Source organism: Heterocephalus glaber, unplaced genomic scaffold (genome assembly GCF_053883595.1).
Source record: "Heterocephalus glaber isolate CG9 unplaced genomic scaffold, H.glaber_assembly_v1.0 deba00001531, whole genome shotgun sequence".
Classification (NCBI taxonomy): Eukaryota; Metazoa; Chordata; class Mammalia; order Rodentia; family Bathyergidae; genus Heterocephalus; species Heterocephalus glaber.
The window spans coordinates 6015034-6041986 of record NW_028258329.1 but is presented as its reverse complement, the minus strand read 5'-3'; the positions used below and the strand labels follow the sequence as shown (position 1 = coordinate 6041986).

The window sequence follows — 26953 nt, the reverse complement described above, 5'->3', positions numbered from 1 at the left end:
ACCACTGAGCTACACCCCAGCCCAGAGCTTACACTTCTTCCAAGCACTCCAAGCGACCTTCTGGGTCTTCACTTACTGAACCACTTTGCCTTCTTCCTAAGTACCGTCCAATCCTAAGGGTTCAGGCAGCTTCCCAGAAGTGGCTGTGACAGGAAGGATGTTCTCATCACACCCACCAGACCAGATGTCCTCACCTGGAGTATCTCCACTATAGCATTTCGTGTTTTGAGGAACCAAAGGGGGCTAGGGGAGTCCAGAGGTGAGCGACACAGGGTCTGGAACAAGAGAAGAGTCAGGAAGAAGCTGGGGTACAGTGCAGATCTACTGAGCAGCAGGTAAGAGAGGGTAGACTGCCTGCCACGGGAGCTGTACTTCCCCAACTGTCCAAGCTATGCACAGCGGAAGGGGGTATCTGCTGCATTTACTGAAGCACTAGAGGATTCTGGAAGATTCTAGGCCACTAAGATTCTAGGATAAGCAAGGCATGACGCCTCTCTTTCAGTGGGGAGACTCACAGGCAAACGAACAAGTATAACTCCAGAAGGTTCCAAAGATAGGCAGAGTGACGGCGAATATGTGGCACAGGAGGAAGGTTCCTGAAAGGCTGCCCTTGCTCGGGCCTCCAGGATCAGAGGGATTTTGTAGAGAGAAAAGGAGCGTGGGGATTTGACGAAGCATAATTACAAAGAGGGCAAGAGCCTTTGCTCAGTTCCCAGCCTTGGTCTCCCTACACAACTGGCTTTTCCAGGTTGCCCCAGCCCAGCCGCCTCTCCCAACCTCCCCTGCCGCAGCCTGGTGCAGGGGGTGGCATCAGCGAAGACGTGGCCATCCTGGAAATGAAGACACTCTTTGGAAGCCTGGAAACCAAAGGGACCGGGTGAAGCCACGAGATCACTCTTGGCCACCAGCAAGTGTGAAGTCACTTGCTAGGTATTTTGTCGTGTGTTTCTTTTTAACTATAGATTTTTTTAAAAGGGTGGTGTGCAAACCCAACCCAAGAATACCTTGGCTTGGGCTCAACTAGATGAAACTTTTAAAAAATGATTTAACATTATATTAGACTGTTGTGTATTAAAGCCATGTCATGCCTTCTAAGAAACCAGAGTCAGATCCTGACAGCCATGCCTCTGGCAATTTTAAAAATGTAACTCACTTTCAAAGGGAGCAACCATAAACATTTGGCCCAATATGTACAGCAGCTAGGACCTCTAATGACAGTGTGTAAATTCTCCTTCGTGCCCAGGTTATAATGTTCCCATTTTCTCCTCCCTTTCCCAAACCACACATTTCTAAATAGCAACTGTGTGAAGGACAGGAAGCTCGTGAGAGAGGGAAGTGAAGGAACCCTTCGGGCTTCATGGTCGCCAGTCACCACACTGCAGCGACGAATGCACTATGTGTGGGGTATGTTGCCTTCTCCAGCTGTGCAGCCGTGGAGGCCTCTGTATGGAACCCTTCACAGACAATTATTGGGCACTTGGCCCACAGCAGATGTGCTGGGGCACCAAGCCAAGAGGTGCTGGGATGCAGCCGGCGAAGGGACACCGAGGGCCTGAGAAGCCTTGCAAGGTAACCAGAGGTGGAAACCTGGAGAATGAAGATGTTCCCACCATCCCAGAAAATGCAGCTAACTTAAAATGCAGCTCCTCTCCTTGAAGTGGGCTTGGCAGGCCCAGCTGTTGAAAGGCAAAAGAGAAAAAAAAAAAAAAAAAGGAAGAAAATCAACATGTTTTACATTTGTTTGGCCTGCACGTCTAGCTGGGCTCCTTCCAGCCTCCCACTCCCCACGTGCTGAATTGATGTGCAGATTCTGGACAACAGGAATTCAGAGTAGTCCTTGCTACAGACCCAGAGCCAGGAGGAGGTGATTTTTAAATATTGTTTCATGCATTTATCATACTTAGCAAGTGGGTAGCAGCCCACCAGGTCCTCTTGGAAATCATCAGAAGTCTCAGGTCTGTGGCCTCACTGGCCACTACTTTAGGGGGTGACTCGTCCCCCTCAAAGAACACCTCAGTGGAGGGAAGGAAGGCAGGGATCCATTTCCCTGAGTTTTGGGATTCCTCTTTCTCCATTCTCATTCCGGAGCCTCAGCACCAGATTGCCCTCATCCTCACGTCTGTTCTCAGGCCCGGAGTGGAAACCCACCCAGACAAAGTGTGAATGGTGACTGCAACCTTTTCCTAGCTCTTTTCCGTGCAATAGAACCCAGGGCCTGGAACGTGCTAGGCAAGCGTTCCACCACTGAGCTATACCCTCAGCCCTGAGGCTCGGGTCTTCACAGGCATTAAGCTGCAGTAAGCTCCTGCTAAGCAGAGGAAGCCATAGGAGAGGCCCTCCCTCTGGGTTTTAGGTGGAGCTTGACCTTTTCAACCTGCAATGCTTTCTGTCTCTTTTTTTCCTATTATGTTTTTTAAAAATTATATTTCCCCAGAATGACTTTCTGTGCTAAGGAGTTCTCCTCAGGATAGAGGCTCCTAGTTGCTTAAAAATACCTATTTCCCTTTCTTCTTGACTAAGGACTCCTGTATTGTCAAGACAGCAAGAGACCAGCTAAAATGCTACCCTTCCTAGGTCCATAACATCTGTGGCCAACGTAAGCAGAAGATGTTGGAATAGCGGATGCTTCAGAGAAAGTTCTTCAAAAGGGAGAGGATTAAACTAGGAAGTAGCTTTTCTTGTCTCCCTTTCCCTCTCGGAAAGCAGCTGTGATTGTTGGAATTCCAATAGCCAAGTTGGGACCAACTTGACAGTGGGCATTACAAGCCAAAGAGAAAAAGAGAGTAGAAAAAAAGAGAGATATCAGGCCCTCTGGTGAATGATTGTGGAGCTGCCCTGCCAGCCCTATACTTCCCATCTCTGTACTTTTGTTATGTGAAAATAAATAGCTGTTGTCTTGAAGTCACTGTGTTTTTCAGCCTCTGTCACTAACAGCTGAACTAAGCCTAACCAAGTCTCTTCTTCGTTTCACTTCACAGCACTGCCAGCAGGTACCATGGCCAGTTTGGTGTGCATGTTCTCCCTGAGAACAATAAGCCCAGCTGTGTGCCTATCCTGGAGCCTCAGGGCTGGCTCAAGGTCTGGTACATGAAGTGGCCCTGGAAATGTTTGTTGAATGAGAAGCCCCCCAGCTATGGTTCTGCTGGTGAGCTGGCATACTGATAATTACCTTTTCCATGCACTTAAACAAGATTCCGGGGTGAACCAAGCCAGGGCCCTGTGAGGTTAGCATTTGGGATCATTAGAGTACACAAGAGGGAAAATCTGTTTGTATTTATTCATAACAAAACCAGTCTTTTTCAAGCACCTGCTATGTGTCGCACACCATATCAAGACTTAGACACAGTGTGGGCAGCTGGCATGCCTTACCTCGGGCGATGCCCCATGTTCGTGATTTATTGCTGAATAACAAACTCTCCCCAGACACAAGGCTTGGGACAAAACTACTTCCTATGATTGTAAGCATTCAGCGAGGCTAAGCCAGGGGCCCCTCTGCTGGTCTTGTCTGGGGACTCTCTTCTACCAGAGTGTGGGGAAAGCTGTGGCTGAACACCCAATGTGACTTCACTTACTTGCTTGGAGCCTGGCAGGGGCAGCAGGGAGATCAGGCTCAGCTGGTATCTTGGGATAATAGGGACTTTCTTTCTCTTGGGTCTTAGATCCTCCCCTTCTCCATGTGCCCTTTCTATATGGTCGCTCCTGCAGGGTATCTGGACTTTTTACATGGAGCTGCAGGTCCCCAAAAGTACACAGGCAGAAACCACAGTCCTTCCTAAGGGTCAGGCCTAGACTGGCCTAGCATTCATTATGTGGTACGTTCTGTAGCTAGGGCAGCGGTAAGGCCAGAACAGAGTTAACATGGGAGGGGACTGAAGAAGGACATGGATACCAAGAGGTACACTCAGAAGGCCATCTTGAGCTACTGGTTGCTGCACACCTGAGCAGGTGAGAAGGCTAAGGCTGAAAGGGGCAAAAGGGTTTGCCGGGGACCCCACGCCACGGAGGGTGAGAATGGGAGCCTGAAGATCGCAGCTCCACGGCCTGACTCCCTCCTCTTCCTCGGGCAGCCTCTTAAGCTACAGGCTGCTATCCTAGTCTGTTTCCCTCTCTGTATCAAAATATCTGAGGCTGAGTAGTGCATAAAGAAATGAGGTTCACTTAGCTTATAGTTTTAGAGATTGACAGTCCAAATAGCACCGCAAATAGTGAGGGCCTCGGGGCAGACAGCATGGTGGCAGTGGCACATGCAGAAACAATCACACGGGAGACAAGCCAGAGAGAGAGACCCAGGGCTCGGGCTCACTCTTGAGTAACTCACTACTGCAGAAACTCATCAGGGTCCCAGGAGAACTACCTTAATCCTTCCCAAGTTCATGCCCTCCAGTGACGCACCCCCGCCCCTAGGGTATCTCTTACAAGTCCCACAACCTTTCACATTGCTACAAAGGATCACACTCCCAACACAAGGAACCCAAACTGTAGCAGATGCCCCTTGTCTCCACCCATTTTCTGTTGCTATACCTGAATACCATAGAGTGAATAATTTATAGCGAAGAGAAATTTATTTCTTATCATTTTAGGAGCTGGGAAATCCAAAGCCAAGGGCCTGCATCTTAGGACGTCTTTGCTGATAGAAACTCTGTGCAGAGTCCCAAGGGCATCACAGGCCAAGACAGACAAGTGAGCTAGCTTGGGTTACCCTTTCTCTTCTTACAAAGTGATTCATGTCATCCCCAGGGCCACACCCTTCTGACTTCATGTAATCCTAACTACTCCCAAAGACTCCACCTCCCAACACATGAATAAATGACTTTGGGGATTAAATGTCAACATGAGTTCTGGTGGGGACATTATGTTCTAGATCTGTCATCTGCTGCAGTGAGGAGGCGCTGAGAAAACTGTCACCGAGATGAAAGGCTGCCACCCAGAAGGTTAGGGACAACCGCACTGAGTCATCCACAACCATGAGCTGCTCCGTTCACTCCAGCCCACCTTTCAACATTTCTGCCTGTGCATATCAATATCCCGATGAAAACATGTCCTCACATTCATCTTACCTTCCTAAACCAGGGACTCCTCATTGCAGCAGACACCAGAAGCCCCAAGAAACCAAGTGCTCTGTATGGGGGGCAGGTACCCCAAGAGGGTCCCCCAAAAGCATGAGGGTTCCCTTTGCCCACCAGTCATTGGCTTTGCCCAAATGTGCTTTTGGACGCAAGGTTCCCAGCTGGCCCAGCCCCTTGGCCTCCTAACAGCCTTCAGGGTAGGGCAGGAGAAAGAATGTAATCAGAGTTATGGCTCAATGAAGGGAACCGTGATAACCGTAAACAGGCAGTTTGGGACCTAGCTTGTTATTCTGTACAAGGTAGTACCTTCCAATAGCAACTGGTGTTAGGGTCAAGCTTAAACACTCTGCTGTCACCGACAAAAAAACAGTGACGCCATTATTACAACAATGTACTTTTCCACCTTAAAATGGGATTGGTTTTGTGGATGGGGAAAGTTACCCAAAATAAGTTTCTTCCATTACAGAAGTTATAGAGAGGAAGTTACTAGGTTGTTTTAAAGATGAAAGAGGACTGTACGTAAGGACATATATCAGGTTACCTACCCAAGCTTTTACTATATTTAATACATTTATCCTAGGCAATAAATTCTGCACAACTTGAGGAGAAAAGTAGATTTGTCTATTAGTCCTGATAGGCACAGAGCAAAAATAGCTCTGTGTAATAGTATGTAGCTTCATGCTCTGATTTAAAAACAATCACTAAAAAATGATTTCTTGAGAATAAAAACCCCAAATGCAGGTGCCACTTGGGTGTGCCATGCAGTCCGACCAAACAGCATCCTGTATGCCATTTCGGGGCACAGGGAGGAGACCGTTGGGGTGTAGACCACTCTTTAAAAACCACCTTTGGAAGGGAGATCTGCTAGCTCTGAAAGGCTGGTGGTCTTTGCATTGTATCCAAACACATAGGCAGGATATCACCGAGCCACAACCCAAACCAGGCCTGCTTTCAGCATTTTCAGAGTCTTGGGCCATTTGGTGACCCTCTGGGGAGGTATCTGACTTCAAAGCACCCTTAAATAAGTATGTGTCTGTGGGCTATGGGGAGTGGGCCAGGCAGACAGAGCCCGTTCTAAAAGATGACAGGTGCCAGGGCTCCCAGCCCCAGGGCAGTCTGCATAGGCCTCTCCCAGGTGTAAGGATGGGGCTCCCTTGCGCCTTGGGTATAAAGGAGCCAAGTAGCCTAGATTTAAGTTTACCAAAGAGGGGTGACAACATGGAGGTCTTAGATATTTTTATCTTTTAAAATCTTCCCTGTACCCAGGAATACTATCCCTTGTCACCACTCCTCCCTCTCTGGAATGTCACTAATATCTCACATTTATCACTAATTATCTTTCCTGGATATAACCATTTTACCAACTAAATTACAAAGTCCTTGAGAGCGTAAACCATGTCCTGTCGATCTGTAGTCATGGTGTCTGGTTCGTGCAATGCTTTTTAATGAAATATGAAGTCCTTTGGTTTACCAAGATTGAACATCCCACCTCCTACAGGATATAAACCGAGGGGAGCTCTGGCATACACCTAAAGGTCGCAGTTTTCCCGTGATATAGAAAAAATCATCCCAGACTGGGGATACAGTGGTCTGGTACGCTCCATCCTGGCTCACTCATGCCTTATGCTACAGCAGTGGACTATGGGTGTCCTGTGGCTCTACAGTTCATTTACCTACAAAATAAAGACATAGTTTGAGAGATGGCTGTGGCCTCTAGCAGGTCTCGACTCTAGCCTAGCTCTGGATAATGTGATTTCATCCACAAACATCCCAAGCATGGGTAGAAAAACCAGAACATCATTTTCTATTGTTTCAGCATATGGCCTCATTTTAATTTGTTCTAGCAATAGTATTGGTCCTGGTACACTCACTGCAGACCCACTAATAAACTACCCAGCTCCCAGTTGGTGAACACACCAATTTATAAATGGCTATTTGAATTCTGAATATTCTGGGGGCTCTTGCAAGATCCAGTAGCAACCTGACCCTGGCCAATGGCACCATTCATAGTTGATGTGGGATCCCTGTGGGTAGGCACTTCTGTCCTGGAAACAGGAGTCCAGAGAGCAAATAAATAGAAAAGGCACAATGAGCACCACGGAGACGCTGGAGCAGATGCTGTGCAAGAAGGGCCAAGATGCTGACCCCGACGGACTGGTTAGTGAGGCCTCCAAGGAGGGGTCTTTGAGGTGAGGCTCATGATGAGAAGAGCTCAACCATGCAAAGATCTGGGCCAGAGGCGTGCAGGCAGGTACAACTGTGCCTGGCAAGGCCATGAGGTGAAATGGAGATGACCGTGTTTTAGGAATAGAGGAGCTCCCTGTGTGGCGGGCACACAGCACAGGGTATGTGGAGGACCGACACAGGGTCAACCCGGGGAGGCCTCTGGGGTGGGAGTGTGGATTCAACCATGGAAAGGGTTAGGAGTCGGGCAGGTGGTGTGGGACAGGGGGAAGGAAGACTGATGACAATGGATCTTTGACATCTTTGGCATCCTTACTTCTTATATCAGGAATAATAATCTTTCTAGAATACATTAACATGAGGCCTTGGGTTGAAGTAATAAAAAGTCAGTTCTGCTTGTAGTTCTATGCATTTTCTGGGTCATCCCTAAGACTTCTGGTGGTGTCACTTTAGCCAGTACAGCCGACGCTCAGTATCCTGGGGCAGTGGGTTCTAGGACACTGGTAGGTACTGAAACCTACAGCTGTTCAAGACCCTTACATATAGCAGTGTATTTGCAGGTCCTATGTGGTGGTATACACATCCTCCTATATACTTTAAATCATCTCTAGAGGACACAATACCTAATTTAATCTAAGTGCTGTGTAAACACTGTGTTATTCGGGGAACGGCGACAAGGGAAAAATTCTGCGCACATTCAGGATAGATGTGATTTTTTTGTCTCAAATGTTTTTAATCTGTGATTGGTTGAATCCAGGAATGTAGGACCTGCAGACACAGAGGCCAGCTGTGTTTCTTTCTATTCCAGCCTTCATGCATGAGTCTCTGAAAAATTTCCTCTCCCGCCATCAACCTTCCATTCTATCTTGCTGGGAACAGAAACAACCCTGACCTTGGCCAGTGACGCACTGTGGCCACGGAGACCTCCTCTGTGAGCAATCTGGAGTGACCACACGCTCAGCCTCACTCGGCCCCCTCCCCTGGAAACACCCATTTTCCTGAGAGTCCAGCCCCGGAACAGCAGGCTACCTCCATAGCCATGTGCTGCAAAACCATCTCCTTTCTCAGGGGAGAGAGCTGAGGGTTAGAGACCTCACCACATAATCCAGGTGCTGCAGACAGCAAATACTGGAGCCAAGACAACTGGAACTAGTTACTTAATCTAAGTCCATAACATAAAAGCCTGATCTAGTAAAGGAGCCCACAGTGAAATGAATGACCACACAAATAAACACATCATTGTAACTTTGCATATACAGAGCCACATGTCTGCTACAATGTAACACCCCACTGGTTCTGGAGTACATGTAATCTGCAGAGTAGATGCATTCACAATGGAGCCTGGGGGCCTGTGGCACAGGACTGGGCACCTAAGACAGCCTGCCAGGCCCTGGCCCCTCTGCAGTCTCTACCTTGAAGCCCAGACCTGAGTCAGGGCAGCTGCTCTGACCCCACTGGCACAGCCCTGCACTGACCTTGCCTCACTGCCCTGGCCTGAGATCTGTCCCCTTACCCTGTCCTCATGCCTGCTTCAGCCATACTGGCCAGACCGGTCCCTTCCACGTCCCACTTCAACCTTTCTGAAAAATCACCTTGTTGTGCCTCATAGCTCAGGTGGTTTCACGTCCTAAAGTGAGGCCTGGTAAAACCCATCCCAGCCCCTCCAGTGTCACAGTGTTTAAACCCTGCAGGGCCCCAAAAGCCTTAAGCTTGTCTTCCTCAAGCCCTATAATTCAAAGTCAGTAAATGACCGATTTTTATTCAATGCAATGAAAACAATCTGTTCGTATTAGCATTGCCTTTGTTTACAGATCTCAATCTTGTAAAACTGTGTTCGTTAAAATTCTGCAAAGCCATTCCTTTGAGGATAGGTGTCATGAGCCTCCAAGGAGTGCGTTCTTGGCTAGGATGGGTGCTAGAAATCCAAGAGCTCCAAGAACTGGAAAGGGAAAAGGGACTCATTTCAGCCACCCTGACAAAGTGCGCTGCACTGCAGCAGGCACTGCTCCTCCTGAACTAACCAGCCTGGGGCCTGGCAGCTCTTCTCACACTGTGATTTGCATTTGAGGTCCCTAGGGCACCTGTCAGCCTGTAGACTTAGTCTCAGAGGGTCTAGGGCCAGGACAGGGAGTCTGTATTGAAAATGGGCTCCTAGGAGACACCAGTGCTGCAAATGTAGAGAGGACACTTTGGAGCTATCTGTTAGTATCTTCTGAGAAGTGCAAAATCCTGAGCCCTGCCTCAGACCTCTTAATGGGACATGTACCCTAACAAGATCCCAGATAATGTCTGTGCATGTTCCAGAGCAAGAATGCTGGCTTCTTGTTTTGCTTACATCCTGTGCCCATGGCGGGCATAGCTAATCGACCAGGACATGCTGATGATCCTTCCCACAGTGCTGCAGGGCTCAAGCAATGTGTGAGGCAGTGTGGGAAAGAAATCTTGTAGCCAAAGAAGAATCAGTTTTGATACATGGCTAATGAAAGAGAGAGATACCTGGGGGGGGGGAGAGGGAGAGAGAGAGAGAGAGAGAGATCAGAGCAAAAGAGAGAGATCAGAGCAAAGTTGGGCTTTTAGAAGCCAAAAGCCAAGACGGTTCCTAAAAGGTACTCCAAAGTGTCTATAATTTGGGGTGAAGCGTAAATATACAGGAGGAATCTCGAGCTGGCATGTGAAAGGTCTCTCTCTGTTCCCCAGGTTTCTGGAGCCACTGAAAGCTACTTGTGGCATCAGAGAAAAGATGAGGAATAAGGTTCTAGAAGGGCTGAGAAGCTATTCATGTGGCTGTAGGTTTCTCAGCCAAGGCTGAACGAAGGGACTAGAGTCCAACTCCCTAACAGGGAGTCTCAGGTGACATAAGTGGAGTGTCCACCATACACCAGCAGGGAGTGGCCCTACCACGTCGGCTATCTTAGTCAGTTCTCATCCCCTGAAGGAGGCCCTACCATCTCCTCTAAGACAGGGAACCGGAGGCCAAGAGCGTTTAATAATGGGCTGATTAAGCTGCAGGAGAAATCCTTCCCAGCCTGTGTGCTTGCCTGGCTGACCGCCTAGGCTCATAGAGTCAACAGTTGGCATTATATATCTTTTTGTGATCTCTGGCATATTTTAATTAGAGGGCTCTTGGTTGTCTTGCTTCATGGGAGGGGCTGGGAGGAAGGAGCGTTGGGCAGCAGAGCAGCCAAGTGGGTGGTACCTGAAAGCCAGGACAGACAGGGGAGGGGGCTGGGCTGAGCTGTCAGCTGCCTCGAGTCAGGCTGTAGCGATGACGTCTTCCTATCTGTGTTTGTTTCTGTGGTATTTGAGATTGAACCCAGGGGCTTCACAGTGAGCTACATCCCTAGCCTTTTTATTGTTTTGTTTTTATTTTGAGACAGGCTGTCAGTTACCTCGTGATCCTCCTGCCTCAACCTCCCAGAGTGTTTTCCCATCTGTTTCACTGCAAATATGCTTGGCACATCACACCTGCTCTCTCCTGACCCCTTGCTGGGCCGGAATCATTAACCACATTTTCAGAAGAGAAAGAGCCTCACAAAGATCAGGTGCCAGGGCCAAGTTCATTCTAGGCAGAGAAGAGTATCCATGTCTGTCTGACCTCAAAGCCAGATACCCTTTTTAGGGTTTATCCAGAAATGAGGGGGCTTTTGTGCCACAGGCTGGCCACTAACCACCAGTTAGGATTCATCCAACTGAAGTTTTAGGTGCTATACAATTAATAAGCTTATGTACTGCTAACTTCCGTTACAAATGCAAGTGACAAATGTAACTTCCACTACGCAAGCAACTTACAAATGTAGCTTACAATTGAGTTTGCATTATATTATATCAGGCTGCGTTACATATTATCCTATGCTCTAAGTTACTACAAACGTGGCTTACCAATGGAGACAATGGATTGAATATAGTATATTTGACAAACTGTTTGCAATAATGTAGAACATACTAATATAATTTGTAACTATCGCTTCTGGGCCTTTTGGCTAAGATCAAGTGTATAATTTGTAACTTACATTTGTAATATAAATTGGCGGGGCAAAACCAATGTAAATTGGGGAAAGCCCGTGTCTCACAGAACATACTTAGTGGCAACTTCCTACTCACCTTGGTCCCATGACATCTAGTGGCCAATAGGAGAATTGCAGTGGAATCCCTGGGCATTATGAACAGGTGCAAAAGCATAGACTAGAAGACGAGCCCAAAGTCACAGTAACTGAAGCATCTTTGGAACTCATAAGAAGTACATTAAAGCCATGTACATTCAGTCATCTTATAATGTTTATGCTTATTTACTACCCCAAAGGAAAACACACTATATTCAATTCATTGTCAATAAACTGTTTGCAGTAACATAAAATGATATATAACTCGATATAATATAATGAAAACCCAATGACTGAAGACATGTTCCACAGTCAAAAGCATTACAGAGTGTAAGTGCGGTACAATCATTGTTCGAGTCCCCTGGGAGTGGGATGGCTCTTTTAGAATTGTCACAATGCTACTTAAAATGCTAGAGGACAATGTAAGTAAAGAGTCTTCACGCCTGTCCTGCCTTGTACATATAATAAGATGTGGTGGGCTTTATAGAGACTTCTGGTCACTGGGGAAATGAACACTCTTGGCCCGATTGTTTTCATATCACAAGGGCATTACCATAAGAGGACTGCTGGGAACTCTCACGAGAATGCAGATTCTGACAATCTCTTCCTCCTGTCCCAAACCCAGCATTCACGTAATGGCAAAAATCCAAAGGAAGAGTCTTCTGTTATGGGTGCTCCTTTATAGGAGGTCTCCGCCGAAGGGCAGGGGGAAGCCTTACTGCTGTGAGACCAGGAGAGATGAACCAGGAGTGATTTGCCAAACCCTAACACACCCAAATTATTTTTCAAACATTCTGTGTTTGGCAAAATGCATCTTGCTAAGCCTCTTTTCCCAACATTTTTGGACCCATGTGTATTTCAAAGGAAATTTAGTATGTATGTTTCTGATTCACTTAGGCAGAACTCAGCACAACTGTTCAGTGAGAATCACTTTGTGTCCAAGAATCTTCCCGAATCTCTTATTTCATAAGCCCCTTTAAATGATTTCCCTTCTAAACAGGAAGTGTGTTTTGCCCAGAACAAATTGAACTCAAGCCCCCCAAAAGATTCAAGTTTGGGTCAAAATTCAGAGTCCTTGAATGCTGAAGAAGGTCAGAAGTTGCAAACAACTCCTCGTGTCGCTGAGACTGTCCGGCATTGAGAAGAGCAGAGTGCTATCAGCAAGACGCTGTGATTATACTCAGTGACATTTTATATTCTTAGAAACCAAGCGTCTGGCTTCTTGCTGCCTAGATGGAGCACTGGGTTGGCCAAGCGTCTGCCAGACCTGATGGTCAGGGACCTGTACAGTACCATTGCTCTCTCAGTGTTAGCACTTTTCCTCGCCAGCTAACACCTGGGGCCACCACAGGACACAGGGCTCCCTGCCCAGCTCCACGGAGCTTCTCCACCCAGGTAGGACCTCAACATCCAATGTAGGTGTTGAAGCTGAGAACTGATCAATGAAATAGCTTCATCTATTACATATTAGAGTTAGTTTTGCCTTTAAAATTTACTCCATGCGAAAAACACTGTACATCTACAGTGCTTGATTAAAGTCAAAATAGTAGAATGATGGTAAGATGTCTTTTCATGTGCTGCTCTTTTCTATAAAATGACATAATTTTTTACTCAGTTTTCTTTTTCTTGTGACAGGATATGTTTAGGATTACGTTCAGCTACACAGAATGGAAAACCCAAGAAGGAGGCTTTGACAAGACAGGAATCTACCTTACATGAAAAAAACCCAAGGAAGAAAATCCAGAGCTGAAAAGTCTGGTTCTGGGGCCATCAAAGACCTAGGCTCTTCTCCTGTGTCTGCTCCAACTTTCTAACCATATAACTTTCATTTCAAAAGTGCTTTATCACCAGAACATAGCTACCAGAGCCCAGCCTTCATGTCTATGTCCAGACAGCTGGAAGGAAAAAAATCCTCTCCACTGACTGCCCCGCAAAAGCTCAAATCAAGATTTTAGCCCATATTTCTTTCATCTCTCCTGCTTGTAAGAGAATCTTGTGTGTATCTTGTATCAAAGTACATCGCTGCCCTCAATAATACGGAAATCCATGAGCGAGAAAAGAAAAAGAACAAAGCTAGGGGATAGGGAACAAAGCTAGTCTGTCAGCTTTGTCCCCACCATGCTCTTTCCTGGCCTGTGTCAACTCCTAACCACTGCGTGGTAGACCCAGGGCAAAGTTCTGGAAGCCATGACCTGGAAGGCTCTGTGTGTGTGAGGTCAACTCAAGGCCCAGCCCATAGATATTGTGATGTTGCCTCTTCTGTTTGCTTCTGCCTGGTGTACAAGTCTCATTTACCTCAGATTAACTTGTGTGTGGAAGCTCTTCCCTCAGGGCCCAACGGGGCCAGTGGATTGAAGAGAAAGTGTTTGGATGAAACAGTGGATACTATTGCCTTTTTCTCCATGCCCCGGTCACGTCAGTCAGCTCATCTTCCTTCTGCTTGGTTAACTCCTGCCTCTGCTACCATCACTGAGTGCTATACTTTGAAACTCAAGTGTCCCCTGCTCCCCCATGTGTCACCAGCTTACGGCACTATTGGGAGATGGTGGAACCTTGAGGAAGTGGGCGCTAAAGGGAGGGAGTGAGAGGGGTGAGTTCACTGGGGGGTGGGCTTGAAGGGAGATTTAAGGCCCCTCTTCTTTCCCTCTTTGCTTCCTGGCTGCCATGAGGTGAACAGGCCTCCTCTATCCCATACTCCCACCACAACATCCTGTGCCTCCACAGGCCCAAAGCAACAGGGCTGAGACCATGGACTGGAAGCTTCGAAACCATGAGCTGAAGCAGAACTGTCCCTCCTTCTATGTTTATTGTCTCAGGGGTTTTCTTACAGTAACAGATAGCTGATGAACACACTGATGAAAACTCAGGTCAACAGATTTTCACATAGTCCCTGAGTGTAGAATAGTGATGTAGAATAGAGGGGACTTGCTGGGTCTTCATTTCGAGTGAGCTTGAAAGGTAAGTAGTTGCTCATTCAAGTTTGGGCAACAGGGGACAATTCGTGTAAAATGAAGAATCTACTTCACTGATAGCAACAGGGAGGTGCTCATGATAAAGTCTACTTTCCCTCAACCTCAGGGCACCTCTCACCCCATTTTATAGCCAAGAACACCGAGACTAGGTCACCTGCCTAAGTCACCAGGGGCCACCTCAAAGCTGCACTGGCCTCTCTGCATCAAAAATCCACCCTCCCCAGAGGAGCCTGGCTCTCCTGGACAGGATTCAGATCCCATGCCCAGGTCCTAGGGCCTGATCCTGACTCCCAGGCACTGAGTGAGGTGAGGGGCCTGGGGGACACTGGGGAGGCGTAGGACCCCCCCTCAGAGCAGCTCAGGAACCAGACTTAGAGTAAAATGCTTTGGGCTCTACTGCTATCCTCATCACAATTATTAACTACCTTTGCTATGAGGCTCGGCCCTTTCCCACTAATGCTTAGGGTTTAAAAATGGAATGAGGAGGAGCTTTGGAGGAGGTTCTCTGACTTCTCTTTCATTCTTGATTATTTTTATTAAGCGTTTATCAAACAAAGGCCTTCAACATGAAATGCCTTAGACTTCGATCCTTTGACATAACAAGAAAGCAGGCAGCAGACAGTTCAGCTCTGCAAAAAAAATGAAAAAATAAAAAATATTTTTTCACAATGAAGTCAGCAGAGGGATCCTTGACTGGAGATGCTTCCACAAGCCAGAGAGAAGGGAGGGAAGCTTGCATCAGAATTCCAAGGAGAACAAAAGGAACCAGCCCCCAGGAAGAATATGAAAATTAAAAACTGACAAGTACAGTGCACTTTGCAGGTTATAAAGCCATCTTTCATAGTGTTATCTTGCTCGAGCCTCCCTGCACACTGCAAAGGGGAAGGAGAGCCTCCGAGCCAAGGCCACACAGCTAGAATGGGGGCGGGAATGTGGTCAGAAAGAGCTTGCCTTCACCACCTACCATGCTCAGGCGACCCCCACCCCAGACCCCAGTGAGCCACTGTGAGCAAAATGAGTCCTTACTCTTCCTCCAGCCCAGTGGTCACCGCTTTGGAGGCCAAGGCTGCGGATTTGATTCCTAGGGAAGGCACAGCTGGGAGAGACGTTTCCACTGGTTCGCACCTGTAAAGCCCTCCCTGTGTCCTATGTGGCCCTTATGGGGCCCCCTTGGGAAACTAGTGCTCCCCCCCCCCCCGGTGAATGGGTGGGACAGGAGTGAAACAACCACCATCCTCCACGCCCTGCCAACCCCGCACAGTCTGCCCATGGTTCCTCCAAGATGGTGGTGTCTGGGGCAAGCATCCACAGGCCTCTGTTTACTCACCTGTAAAATGGGGAGAGGAGCATGCTGCCTTCATGCTGCCACCAAGGAACATGCTAGGGAGCAGAGGTGGAGGCCACTGGCCTAGACAAGCCTGGAGCTGGGCCCGCCCTCCAGACCTGCTCTCTAAGAGCCTCCTGCTCTGACAAGGTTTGTGGCTGGGTGCTCGGCTCCCATCTCAGACTCCCAGGGTCATGTGGGTCACCTGTGGGAGGAGGCGCAGGTGGATGCCAAGGGCAGGATGCCTCGGGTCATGAGGGTGTCTTTGGACTTCTGTCCAGCAAACAGGTTCTTATCCTAAAGGAAGAAGAGTTTTAAGCCCCAATCCCACATGCTTTCCCACCAACGATCCAGCAATTACATAATCAACACAATTTCCTCTCTTCATTTTCAAGTTTGTTTTCTTTTTTTTGAAAGACCTGGCCGAGTGATGTTAAGTTCAACCCATCCAGGATTCCAGATAAACTCTTGAACAAGAGTTGTGTACAAACTTCTCAAGTTGCTCGTGCGGGATGCACCCCCACCCCCAGGCCTGGGCCCGCAGCCCCTGTGCAGGGAGGGCCACCCATAGACTCTGCAAGGTCGGGGATCCTGGGGCTCAGCACCCAGCCACGAGTCCTGGTGGAAGGCATCAGCCCCGATGTCTTCAGGAGAACTAGATGGGAGCCGTGGGTCCAGTGGGACAGGATGGCAGGGAGCCCAGAAACAGACGAGAGCAGCTGAGGAACAGGTGATTCCACTCGGCCTCACCAGGGTCAGTGAGCCTAGCACCAGAGTCGCCCAGTGTCCCTCGGTCCCCTTCCCCAGCCCAGCTGCGCATTCCCACCCAGGACAGCAGAAGCAAGGCGTCCCAGGCCAGGTGGCCAGGTGAGGGCTCCCCAAAGCTTCCTTGCTGATGCTGCAGTGAGAGGGGAGGCAGAGGACAGGATGCACATCGAGGTCCCTAATACAGAAGGAGCCGCCCCTATGAGAATACCTCTTGGAATTACATTACACAGAGCTGGACTGAAGAGGCCGAGCCTCCCCAGGATGAAAGCACTGATGTGGGGAGGCGTCCATGGCACCCAGGAGAGGCCGTTTCCATGTTTTAGATGGAGCCCGGGCAAGTCCGCGAGTCCCAACTGGTGAACCGAGAGGCAAGAGGCGCCTGACGTGCCTCTGCCTCCGGAGAGCTAGAGCACCACTCGGGACTAGAGGTTCAACTCTGAGAACACTTAGCGACAAAGGTCTCCTGTGTTTGTTTTGTTTTTCAATTTTTAATCGAGTTGTTATCTATGCATTTAAAAAGCAAAATAGCTGCAACTCAGGTCTCGGGCTGGAGGGCCGTGAGCGCCTGTGAAGGTCAGAGGTCCAGAGGCTGAGGTTTAGCTTCGGCTTCCTGCCCTCGGGGTGTGGAGCTCAGAGCGCCCCCTCGGCTGTCCGGCTAGGGCGTCTGTCCCGCGGGTGCAGACGGGGCCGAGGCACTGGGGCCCCGGAGCAAGCGCACAACCCGGGCGCAGCGGGGCGCGCGGACCAGGCCGGCGGGGCGAGTGGAGGAGCGGCCGAGGGCAGAGCAGCAGGTGCTGGGGCTCGGATGGAGCCAGGCGCAGTGGACGCGGCGCTCAGCTCCCTCCTGGGCGGGCGTGCGCGCCTGGGACTCCCACGGCGCCTCGGAGGGCCGGCCCGAGGGTCACCTCCGCGTCCCAGGGCGCACCGGGTCCCCGCGCGCCTCCGAGCCGCAGGGGCGGGAGGGGAGGGGAGGGGAGGGGAGGAGCGGGGCGGGGTGGGTGCGCGGCCGGCCCCCTCCCCCCTGCACCGCCCTCCCTTCCTCCAGTCCTGCAGCCAATTAGCCGCCCCCTCGGCGGGAGGCTCGGGGCGCTGCATAAAGCGGCGCGGAACTGTCACCCCGAGCCGAGCGGGAGTCGCGCACCGCCCGAACCCCGCCGGGCGCAGACTCGGGGCCTCGTCCGGGAGCAGCCATGGCCACCATCAACGGGGAGGTGGAAAACGGGCAGCCGGACCAGAAGCCCGCCCTGCCGCGCCCCGTCCGCGACCTGGAGGTCAAGTTCACCAAGGTGAGGGTGCCCCTACCGGGCGACGGTCGGGGGCCGGGGCCAGCAGGGAGCGGCCCGCGACCCCGCGCTCCCCAGCCCGGAGCCTCCCCGCCTGGGCCGGGCACCCCCAATTCTTGCTCTTTGAGAGGCGTCCCAGGTGGGAACCCGCGCCTCGGGGGGGCTCGAAGCCCAGCGGAGCCGACGGTGCAGCCCCGCGCGCCCTGACGTGTGCCCGCCCGGCCCGAGGAGACGCGCGCTGCGGTGACTCGCGGCGCGGCGCTCTGCCCAGTCCCTGGGCCGCTTACAAGGCTGAAGAAGTCGGGCGTTGGGGGCGGTCGGGGTGCCCGAGATAACCGAGACGAGCTCCGGAGTGCAGGCCGCTTCGGGGAGCTGCGAGTGGGAAGCGCGTCCCCAGGGCCGCTGAGAGAAGCATCTGTCACCTTCCGTGCTAAGCTGGACCCCGTTTGCCCGCAGAGCTAGGGGGAGCAGGAAGGAGCTCACCGTTGAAACCCCCTGGTGTTTACAGACCAAGAATGCGTCCCCCAAAGGTTCCAGGTCCGGACATGAGGAAGCCGCGGGTCCCGGCCAGAGCCTCTGGGCAGTAGGGCTGCTGAGGCGCGGCTGGGCTGCTTGTCCTGCTTCCCCGGGAAGCTGGAACGCCGGCCGCGGAGAGACCACCTGCCTGGGCAGAAGGGAAAATGGCGATGCCCGGGAGCAGGGTTAAGGAGGCGTCAGAGAGAGGACACCCGGGTGCCGGGATCACCGCTCTGGGTAGCCCAGCTGGAGACGGGGCTCTTCAGGGTTCAGGCCTGGGCCAGCCTTCACCTCGCTTCTCCAACCTTGGCGCCCCTTATTTTTGCATCTTATCCATAGCTTCCAACTCCAGCTGATGCAGGGCTTAGAAAATTCTCTTGTCAATTTTACTGTCAAAAGTGGCAATCATTTCTCTCAAATAATTTTACTCAAGCGGAGAAAGTGGCAGACCACGATGTGTGGCCGTCAGAATTTGATCTTTTGGCACCTAATCCCCAAAGTTGGCTGTGCGGACACTTAAATTACGTGACATTTAAATTAACTGTTTTCAGAGGGCTCTAATCAACAGAGGCGCGTCAGGGCTAAAGGCTGGAAATTGTTTTTAATGTCGTTTCCTTAATAGTATCGGCTTCCGAGGGGAAAATTCCAGCACAAATTCTGGGAACAGTGAGAATAGGGCCTTCATTTTTTTCCCCAGATCCTAGCACTGTGATATTCAGTTGCTATTGTTTTTGGTGGTGGTACTTTGTTTTGTTTTTAGACTTTTATAAAATTGCATAGAAACCAGAAAGTAAAGATACGGCTGCCCCTTTACTTTCTACCTTATTGAGTCCTATCAGAGCCAGCTGCCAAAAATGAAGAGTTTACATTTCTGGGCACTTCAGCAATTCCTTAGGCCCTGTAAACTTGTAAATGCAGCCCTTATGGAGATAGATCTTAGGAGATTCCTGGACAGCGAGTTGTGGTGAGACTCTTGTCCCTGTCTTTGCCGGCTGAATGGGACAGATGTGTGACTGAAGCGGAGGAAAGGTGCACTAGATGCAAGGAGCTGGTACTGGGCTCCGTAGCGGACTCCAGGAGATGGTGCCTCCGATGAGGGCCTCGCCTTCCACACCGGTGGGGGACAGGGCCACTCCTTGGCCTGGCCAATATGCTGGGCAGCCTGCATGGCCCAGGGTGAGTCCTGTGTGGGCAGGGAGCCTCTGGCTGGAGAGGGGCTGCCCCCAAAAAAGAAGGAAGTGAAGACACCGAAGTACAGAGTCAAAGCCCAGGGCACGGAGTCTGCCCGGTGGAGCATGTGAGCGGGCAGCACAATTTTTCAGAAGTGACTCACAGTGCTGCTCCCTCATGGAGGATCGGTTTGATCTTGGGCCTTGGCCATGTGATTTCCCTAAGTGATCAACTTCCAGAACGATGACTTTGTCAGAGTCGGCCAATTTGTTCTCAGGTTTTAACGTTGACCGTAGGGTCTAGTGATTGGTTCTGCTAAGAGGAGTGTCCCTCTGGGGTCCCCCCACACAGCTCCTAGAGGACGGTGGCCCCTTCCATTTTAAGAGCCCTCTTTACAAAGTTTCTCCCAGTAGCAGAGATCCTCTTTAAGGTTTTCTGGTTCTCTAAATCACTAGTTTTTATAGTCTCTTTTGTGAAAATAAAATTCCCCCAAATCTCCCAAAAACACGGTCCTTTTGAGTTTAGCAGGCGGCCTGATGTCCAATGGGAGTTGCTGGAAATGGCGTCAGCAGGATTCACTTTTCTACTGCAGTCTTTACCTCTGTCCAGAGCACCTTCTGGCTCAATCTTGACCCTTGGGTAAAATGTGGATTGTGTCTGCAGTTTGATGTAGTTTCATTTTATACCTCTTTAAAGTTCCTTTCATACTAACTCACAATCCAAAGGGAATGATTCCTTTAGACCCTTTGTCCTGCTTTGGGGTTCAAAACAGTACAGCCAACACCATTGGTAGGTCACGTTCATGAACTCTTTCCTTATTTGTGTTTTTTGTTTGTTTGTTTGTTTGTTTTAGTGGCGAGAAAATCAACAGGAGAAACCTCTTACAAGATCACTTACTACTGTAATATAAAGAAAATAACTGCTAAATTAGAACATTGTGATGAAGAAATAATGGTTCGAGTCAAGCAGTTTGAATATTTTTTTAAGTTGCTGGTTAGCAAGGACTATGGATCAGTGTCATGAACAACCAAGTCATTTTTTTTTGGAGCCGCATACTTGGAGATGAAGTACAACAGACATCTGATCATTGCAATCTGTTTCCACCCCCCCATTTATATTCCATTTTGCCACCTTCTCATTTTCCCTCCCCTTTGGAATTGATACCAGGAAGAACCTAGAATCAGCAGTTTCCCCTGGCGGGCTCTATTATCTAACCCAGGAAATTTCATCTTCCTACAAATGGGCCTCTCTTCGTGGCTGCCCTTCCCCACACTAACGCAGCTCCTCTTCTCCACTTATTAATTTCTCCCTGTTACTGAGTAAATACTTGCTGCATGGCAAAAGTGAACTCTTGGATTTGGTTTCAGCTGGAAGAAAAAACCTGTAATTGTAGCCTGGCCTTTTCCTAGTGGACTTCCCTGGGGGCCTGGCCTCACATGGAAGGTGCTGAGCTTCCAGAAGTCAGACAGGCCCGGCCCACTGGAGCCACCTGCCCGGCCAGAGCCTGTCCTCTGTGCATGGTCCCCACAAGGGGCAGCCTCAGCTTCCTCCCCAGTGTACCGCAGAGCTGGAGAGCTCGTAAGCAAGCTGCAGACACGAGCAGACAGTCCCTCTCTGTTCTGTCTGTCTTCATCCAGGAGTGTTCTGGATGAATCGATTTCATAGTCTTTGAACTTAGCCTTGTGGTGGCACAATTCACCTTCCAAACAATTCAAAAAGAAGCAGAATTAGAGCTGTGTGTATGTTATGTATCTAGATGTAGAAGTGGAATTGGATGAGGTAGGTCTGTCCTTAGAAATGATGGCTGGTGTTTCACTGGGCGCAATGTTTTGTGCCACCTCTGTAAGGAGGGTTTTTCCTGAGCTGTGAGGGGCTGAGGTGCCGAGGCCCCCAAAGGTGCAGCAGCAGCTGTCTATCCCCTCTCAGGGCAGCCAGGCCCCCTGTGCTGCCAGAACAGGCTTCATGTATTATCCATCAGTTATGTTCCTCTTTCTTTCCCCAAACCCTTCTCTTTTAATGTCACCTTTTTCAGGCCATTGGAACTTAGAGCACCCTAACAGTAAAGAGTATGTACATTTCAGCATGAGGACTTCATGAATTGTTCTTGGATTGTTCGGGGTGTCTCTGGTTTTTGTTTTGTTTTGTTTTGCTTTTTTTAGGGTGTCTCTGTTTTTAAACATTCTTATTCACAGCTGAAATTCTGGATAGTTGAGGCTCCCAGAGAAGCTATTTTTGTGGGTTATTTCTCGAGTTCTGGATCTCAATGGTGATTTGCTCTATCATTTAATATAATTTGAAGACTTTTCTAACCCAGATATTTAGCTTTGTATTCCAACCCTGGCTTTTATTAGGTATAAGATGATACAGTGATCATCCATATGTTGCTAATAATAATTATTCTTATTGTTATATGACTTTGGTCTTATTATGACAACTTGGGTACTTGTGATCTGCCCCAGGCTGGTCTCGTAGTCAGGTGACTCTGAGCGTCCCGTCTGCCTTCATCTCATCTGTAAAACATCCCAGGGAAGCAGGCAGCGGTGGGGAAGCTGGTGGACAAGACGTTACCTAAGGTCCTTAGCATGTTGAAATGATATGATTTTGATTTAAACCTAATTCGTTACACTTCCTTTCCCGGTTAGATATTTATCAACAATGACTGGCATGAATCCAAGAGTGGAAAGAAGTTTGCCACATATAACCCGTCAACTCTGGAGAAAATATGTGAAGTAGAAGAAGGAGATAAGGTGGGTCCCCCCCCCAAGTAATTCAATTATAGATAAGTGAAGGATAAGGAAGCACTGCAGCTTAGCTATGAGGTAGATTGGCCCCACCCTTGGTAGGGCCTGGGGAGCCACTGCAGTCAGTCCTCACCATGTGCAGCTCAGTCACAAGGCCCAACATGGGATTAATTACAGACTGTCTTCTGCAGAGAGTCCCTGCCTTTGATAGATGTTTCCCCATCCCGGAGGATGACCTCAGCGGTCTGCGTCACATAGTGAAAGGAAAGGTTTTTATCAATTATTTGAACCTGGAGGCATTAAAGAATCTTCCCAGAAAGCATTTCCGGCTGGTGTGTTTCACCAAATGGAGCTTTCTGGTAAGAGATACTTTTTTAAAAACCTGAAGGAAGAAAGACGAGCTCCTCACGTGATATGCAGGGTGGCAGTAATGTCGCATACGCAGAAGGTTTCTTTCCTACTGGACACTTACATGTCTGTGGAAAGCTATAGTCTGTACAGCCCTCTGGGCTGGTGCAGGGCCTGTATCATTCAGAGAAGCTGAGGGACTTCTGGATATATCCTTGGTACATTTCAAAGCCATAAAGTAAATTTTGAGTGGGAGAGCCATTGAAGAAAAGGTTAAGGTCTTCTGTAGAAAGAAACGTGAATGATTCCTCACTGTTTGAGCACAGGACAGATTTTTTTACTTGCAACAAGGCCTCTTTATGTTGCCAAAGCTGGCCTGGAACTTTGGGCGCAAGCAAACCTCCAGCCTCGGGGCCAGGGATTTAGCTCAGTTGTTTTGCTGCCTGCTGCGCAAGTGCAAGGACCCGAGTTTGATCCTCGGTACAAAAAAAAAAAGAAAAAGAAAAACAAGCAAACCTCCAGCCTCCTGAGTAGTGGGGCTACAGGGCCTGCAGGTGCTAGGTGGATACTCTTCATCTGTGCATCGATGATGTCGGAATGTGTGGGGTGCAGTATGTGTGGGTAAAGCTTTCCTCCCAGCTGTGGCAGTTTTGTGATTCGTGTACAGTAGCCAGCAGCACACCTTCCTAGATCTTCCTCCACCTGGCTCCTCATGCTGAGCTCTGCTGACCAAGAGGGTGGCAGAGAGGAGCAGATGGGAAGCTGTGAGGGCCTGGCAGGGAGGGCCTAATGCTGAGTAGGAGGGAGGGGCCCTATACAGTGTCTCGGAGGAAGCCCAGACCTTCCCAGGCACTGGTTTTCCACTTGTTTGGGTAACTTCTCTGAGCACCTGGAGGCAGAAGCCACCCTGTCCCCTGCAGCTGGAGAAGTCCTGACCTCCACCCCAGAACCCCAAACAGGGAATCCAGTGTCCCTGCATTTCCCTGGCCAAAGCTTCTGTGCCCCCCACCCAGCAAGCTTAGAGACAGAGTTCTGGTGGAGTCGCTGCCTGTCTCCAGAGGGAGCCCTTGGGGATGAGCCATTGTTCGACAGCAGACAGACCCGGGAAGTTTATTTTTGTGACAACAGCAATAAGTGTTGCCCCTCTGAATAGATCTCACTCTAAGAAGAAAGCTCAGGGCTAGAGTGCAGCTCTCCCAAAGCCTTCATTCCATCCTAGCACAGCAAAAAAATAAAAAACAGAAAGGGTTTTGTTATCATTATTCTATCCTTGTCTATACAACACTGCAACAATTCCGTCCCCACGGGGTATGAAAGGCTGAAGGAAGAGCAAAGGCCTCCTGGCCACCAAAGCCCTTCCTGGCCTGCAGACTTTTCCAGTGTGCTCAGTTCTTCAGTCTACAGAAGCGAGAATCCTCCACTCTCACTCCCAGACCACCATTCTCAGCGGGAATGAAAACCCAGACAGATACGTCCCACCTAGTTCATGCGTTCAAACTAGCTAGCACATGGAAATCTTTCCATTCCTCAGGTTACCAAGAAAAATACTCAAGGTCGGTGACTATGTTTTGAAATGCTCTTATAATCAGGGGACTAACTCTTGGCCATTATGGAAATCTGGAAAAAGACTTAAAGAAAAAAATCACTTGAAAGCCCCCAGCCAATTAGGCAATTGAACAACTCACTGGCGCTTGCAGCTAATCTGCTACTCGCTCCTTCCTCTGCTCTGCCACAAGACAGGGACTGTGCCCCTGGGCCCCGTAGCCAAGCGGTCCCAAACTGCAGTTGCATTCAGAGGTGACACTCTCTCTCTCTGTGTCATTTTGGCCACTCAGCCCGATGTGGACAAGGCCGTGGAGGCCGCGCAAGCCGCCTTCCAGAGGGGCTCCCCGTGGCGCCGGCTGGATGCTCTGAGCCGAGGCCAGCTGCTGCAGCAGCTGGCCAACCTCCTGGAGCGGGACCGAGCCATCCTGGCCGTGAGTACAGGTGCCTGGAGGGAGGCACGGAAGGAGGGCCCTCCCTGGGGCCTGTTTTCACGGGGTGCTGGCCGTAAGTGGCCGTGGACCTATTGGTCCTTTGAGGCAGCTGGAGTCCATGTTGCCAGACTTCATCTTTCTTATTTTGAAGTCAGACTTTTGTCCCCTGCCATTCAGCTTCTTGACGGAGAAGTTGCCTGAAGGAAGCTGAGCTGCACCAGTATCTCCCAGACGTGGAACGGGCTGGGCAGTACCCTGGTCCTACCTGGGTTTTGGATACTTACGGGGTTTTTTCACATTAACTTTCTTTTAAACTTCAATTTAACCTCATCCTAAGTGCAATTGTCCCCCTTTCTCTGAAGTTTCCCTTTCCATGGCTTTACTTACTCACAGTTAACAATGGGTCAAAGACATTAAATGGAAATTTCCATTCGTGAGTTTTATTATAGTATGTTGTTATTGTTCTATCTTATTATTCTTACTGTTGTTATTCTCTGACTGTGCTTGATTTATAGGCTAAATTTTATCATGAGTATGTATGTATGGGAAAAAACAAAATGTATGGAGTTAGGTATTATCTGCAGTTCTCTGGGTTTATTGCATAAACTATCACTAATAATGATATCTAACTGTGTGACAACAATCCGTTTAGGGCCTTCAGCAGAGTCCCCGGCGTGTTACAGTAGGCACTAACTAGATGATTGCTATCATCAGTACTAGTGTTATCATAGTAATGCTGCATGAAGCCCGGGCTCCAACCCCACTTTGTGCCTTGCCGGCCTGTAATGTTTAAGTCTCCTAATTCCTCAGCTGTGGAATGGGGATATTAATGCTGCCCAGCCCCTGACACTAGACTGCTCCTGGGAGACTGGGCCGAGAAGGCCTGAGTAAGTGGTAAACACGTTATCTGACACCATCTTCAGAACTTCTTTGGGTCCCGAGGTGGAGACTGAAGGACATCTTGGAGCTGCTGGGGGCCTTGAGCTCTACTACAACCAACACATCCAGTTGGTGAGCAGCTAGGACTTCTGTTTTTAAAACTTGTTCCAAACCTTGACACCAAGTTTGTAGGAGAGGAAATCTCCTTTTTGGCCTTTGATTTGGAAAATTGGTTTTTCTGAGGTTGGGAACAAGAAGTAGAATGACCAGCCCTTTAAAGGCCAGTGTTGGCCAGGACACCGAAATTGCTTTTGTCCCGGAGTGCGTCTTGGGGGTAGAAGAGCTCCTGGGTGTTTCCCCGAGGACACATCTATGCAGAAACAAATTCCCCTCCCTCCCTCCCTCCTTCCTTCCTTCCTTCCTTCCCTTCCTGCCTGCCTGCCTGCTGCTGCCTCCCTCTCTCCCTCCCTCCCTGGCTGCAGGTGGCCACATTCACCCAAATCCCACTGAAGGTGTTTCCCTCCCAGGGTAGCGCTTCTCTCCACAGAGCCCTTGGTTTCTTCCTGTGCCCGCCTGAAAGCCAGCCTCAACTCTCAAGCTGCCAAACTGGCTTTTGCAAAAACATTTCTGTTTTCCTCAGCATGAGCTCATCAGTCTGCAATGTCCGTGTGGACTAATAGCAGGCTCAGAGGATGTGCCCTGGGCACCCCTCCCTGCCCTGTCCCCAAGTGTCAGTGTCACCCTGGGTGCAGCCCTGCAAGGCCACCTTCCCCTTCAGCTTGCCCCTTTGTCCAGCATGACTGTGTTTTGACAGCAGACAGAGGGGCACTGGAGGAACTCTGGAGGCCACCCAGCAAATCACTTCTGCTCCTGGGACTAGGGTGCCCACAAGAAATAAAATCCAGCTCCTTGCCACAACATGAAAGGGATAAGACAATGAATGACTGGCAAATATGGTTTTAAAACTCTGGCCACATCCTAGGAAGGTGTCCTCATGCTCCATCTTGATATGGTTTCCTGCCTTAAGCAGCAAAGTGCTTCATTCCACCGTACTCTTGCCACCTCGGTGGTTTGACGGAGCTGGGTGTTTGTTCTGTCTGCATGCACCTGTGGGCCGGTCTGGTGGCCCCTGACTCTCTCCCTTGCAAAGCCACCCTGGACCCAGGCTCTGGCTCTTTGCGAGCTGCTCATTTTGGGAGCTCCCTGCATATTCTCTTTTCCAACCTGAGTGCCATTTCTGGGCTCCCTGGCTTTAGGCCTGGGCATGCTGGCAGCACAGGGGCAATGCTGCCAGTGCTTTTCCACCCTTCCTCAGCATCTGAGAGTTGCCATGGATTAATTTTTCAGAAGGCACATTTTTCCCTTAAAATCTTAAAGGAAATAATCTTAGGAGTGGCTCTGCTTTACTAGTGGTTGAACCACAACAATAAGTCTAAGCTTAGGAAGCAACTGTTCCGTTAAGTAGCAAATGCTTGATTTCTCAGGTTCAGTCCTGTGAGTGCATTCACCTGTGAATTCTTTTTTTTTTTAAAAGAATTTTCTGTCTAAAACTATTGTGACCTAAGTTTTGCTTGGATCAATTCCATAAAAACAGCCTTGAAAAATTATGTTATCGCTGCTCCTTGG

General features: G+C 49.5%; 1 protein-coding gene across 1 annotated transcript in view; it reads left to right on the top strand.

Moving 5' to 3' along the window:
• The first annotated feature begins 17474 nt into the window (after positions 1 to 17474).
• The window catches only part of Aldh1a3 (aldehyde dehydrogenase 1 family member A3), a 34303-nt gene continuing 24824 nt past the window's right edge, over positions 17475 to 26953 (top strand). Inside the window, exons 1-3 of the mRNA XM_004852675.3 lie at positions 17475 to 17700; positions 22026 to 22130; positions 24308 to 24448. Of these exons, the coding sequence (XP_004852732.1) occupies positions 17605 to 17700; positions 22026 to 22130; positions 24308 to 24448 (342 nt within the window). The 5' untranslated portion in view covers positions 17475 to 17604. The remainder of the gene's footprint in view (positions 17701 to 22025; positions 22131 to 24307; positions 24449 to 26953) is intronic.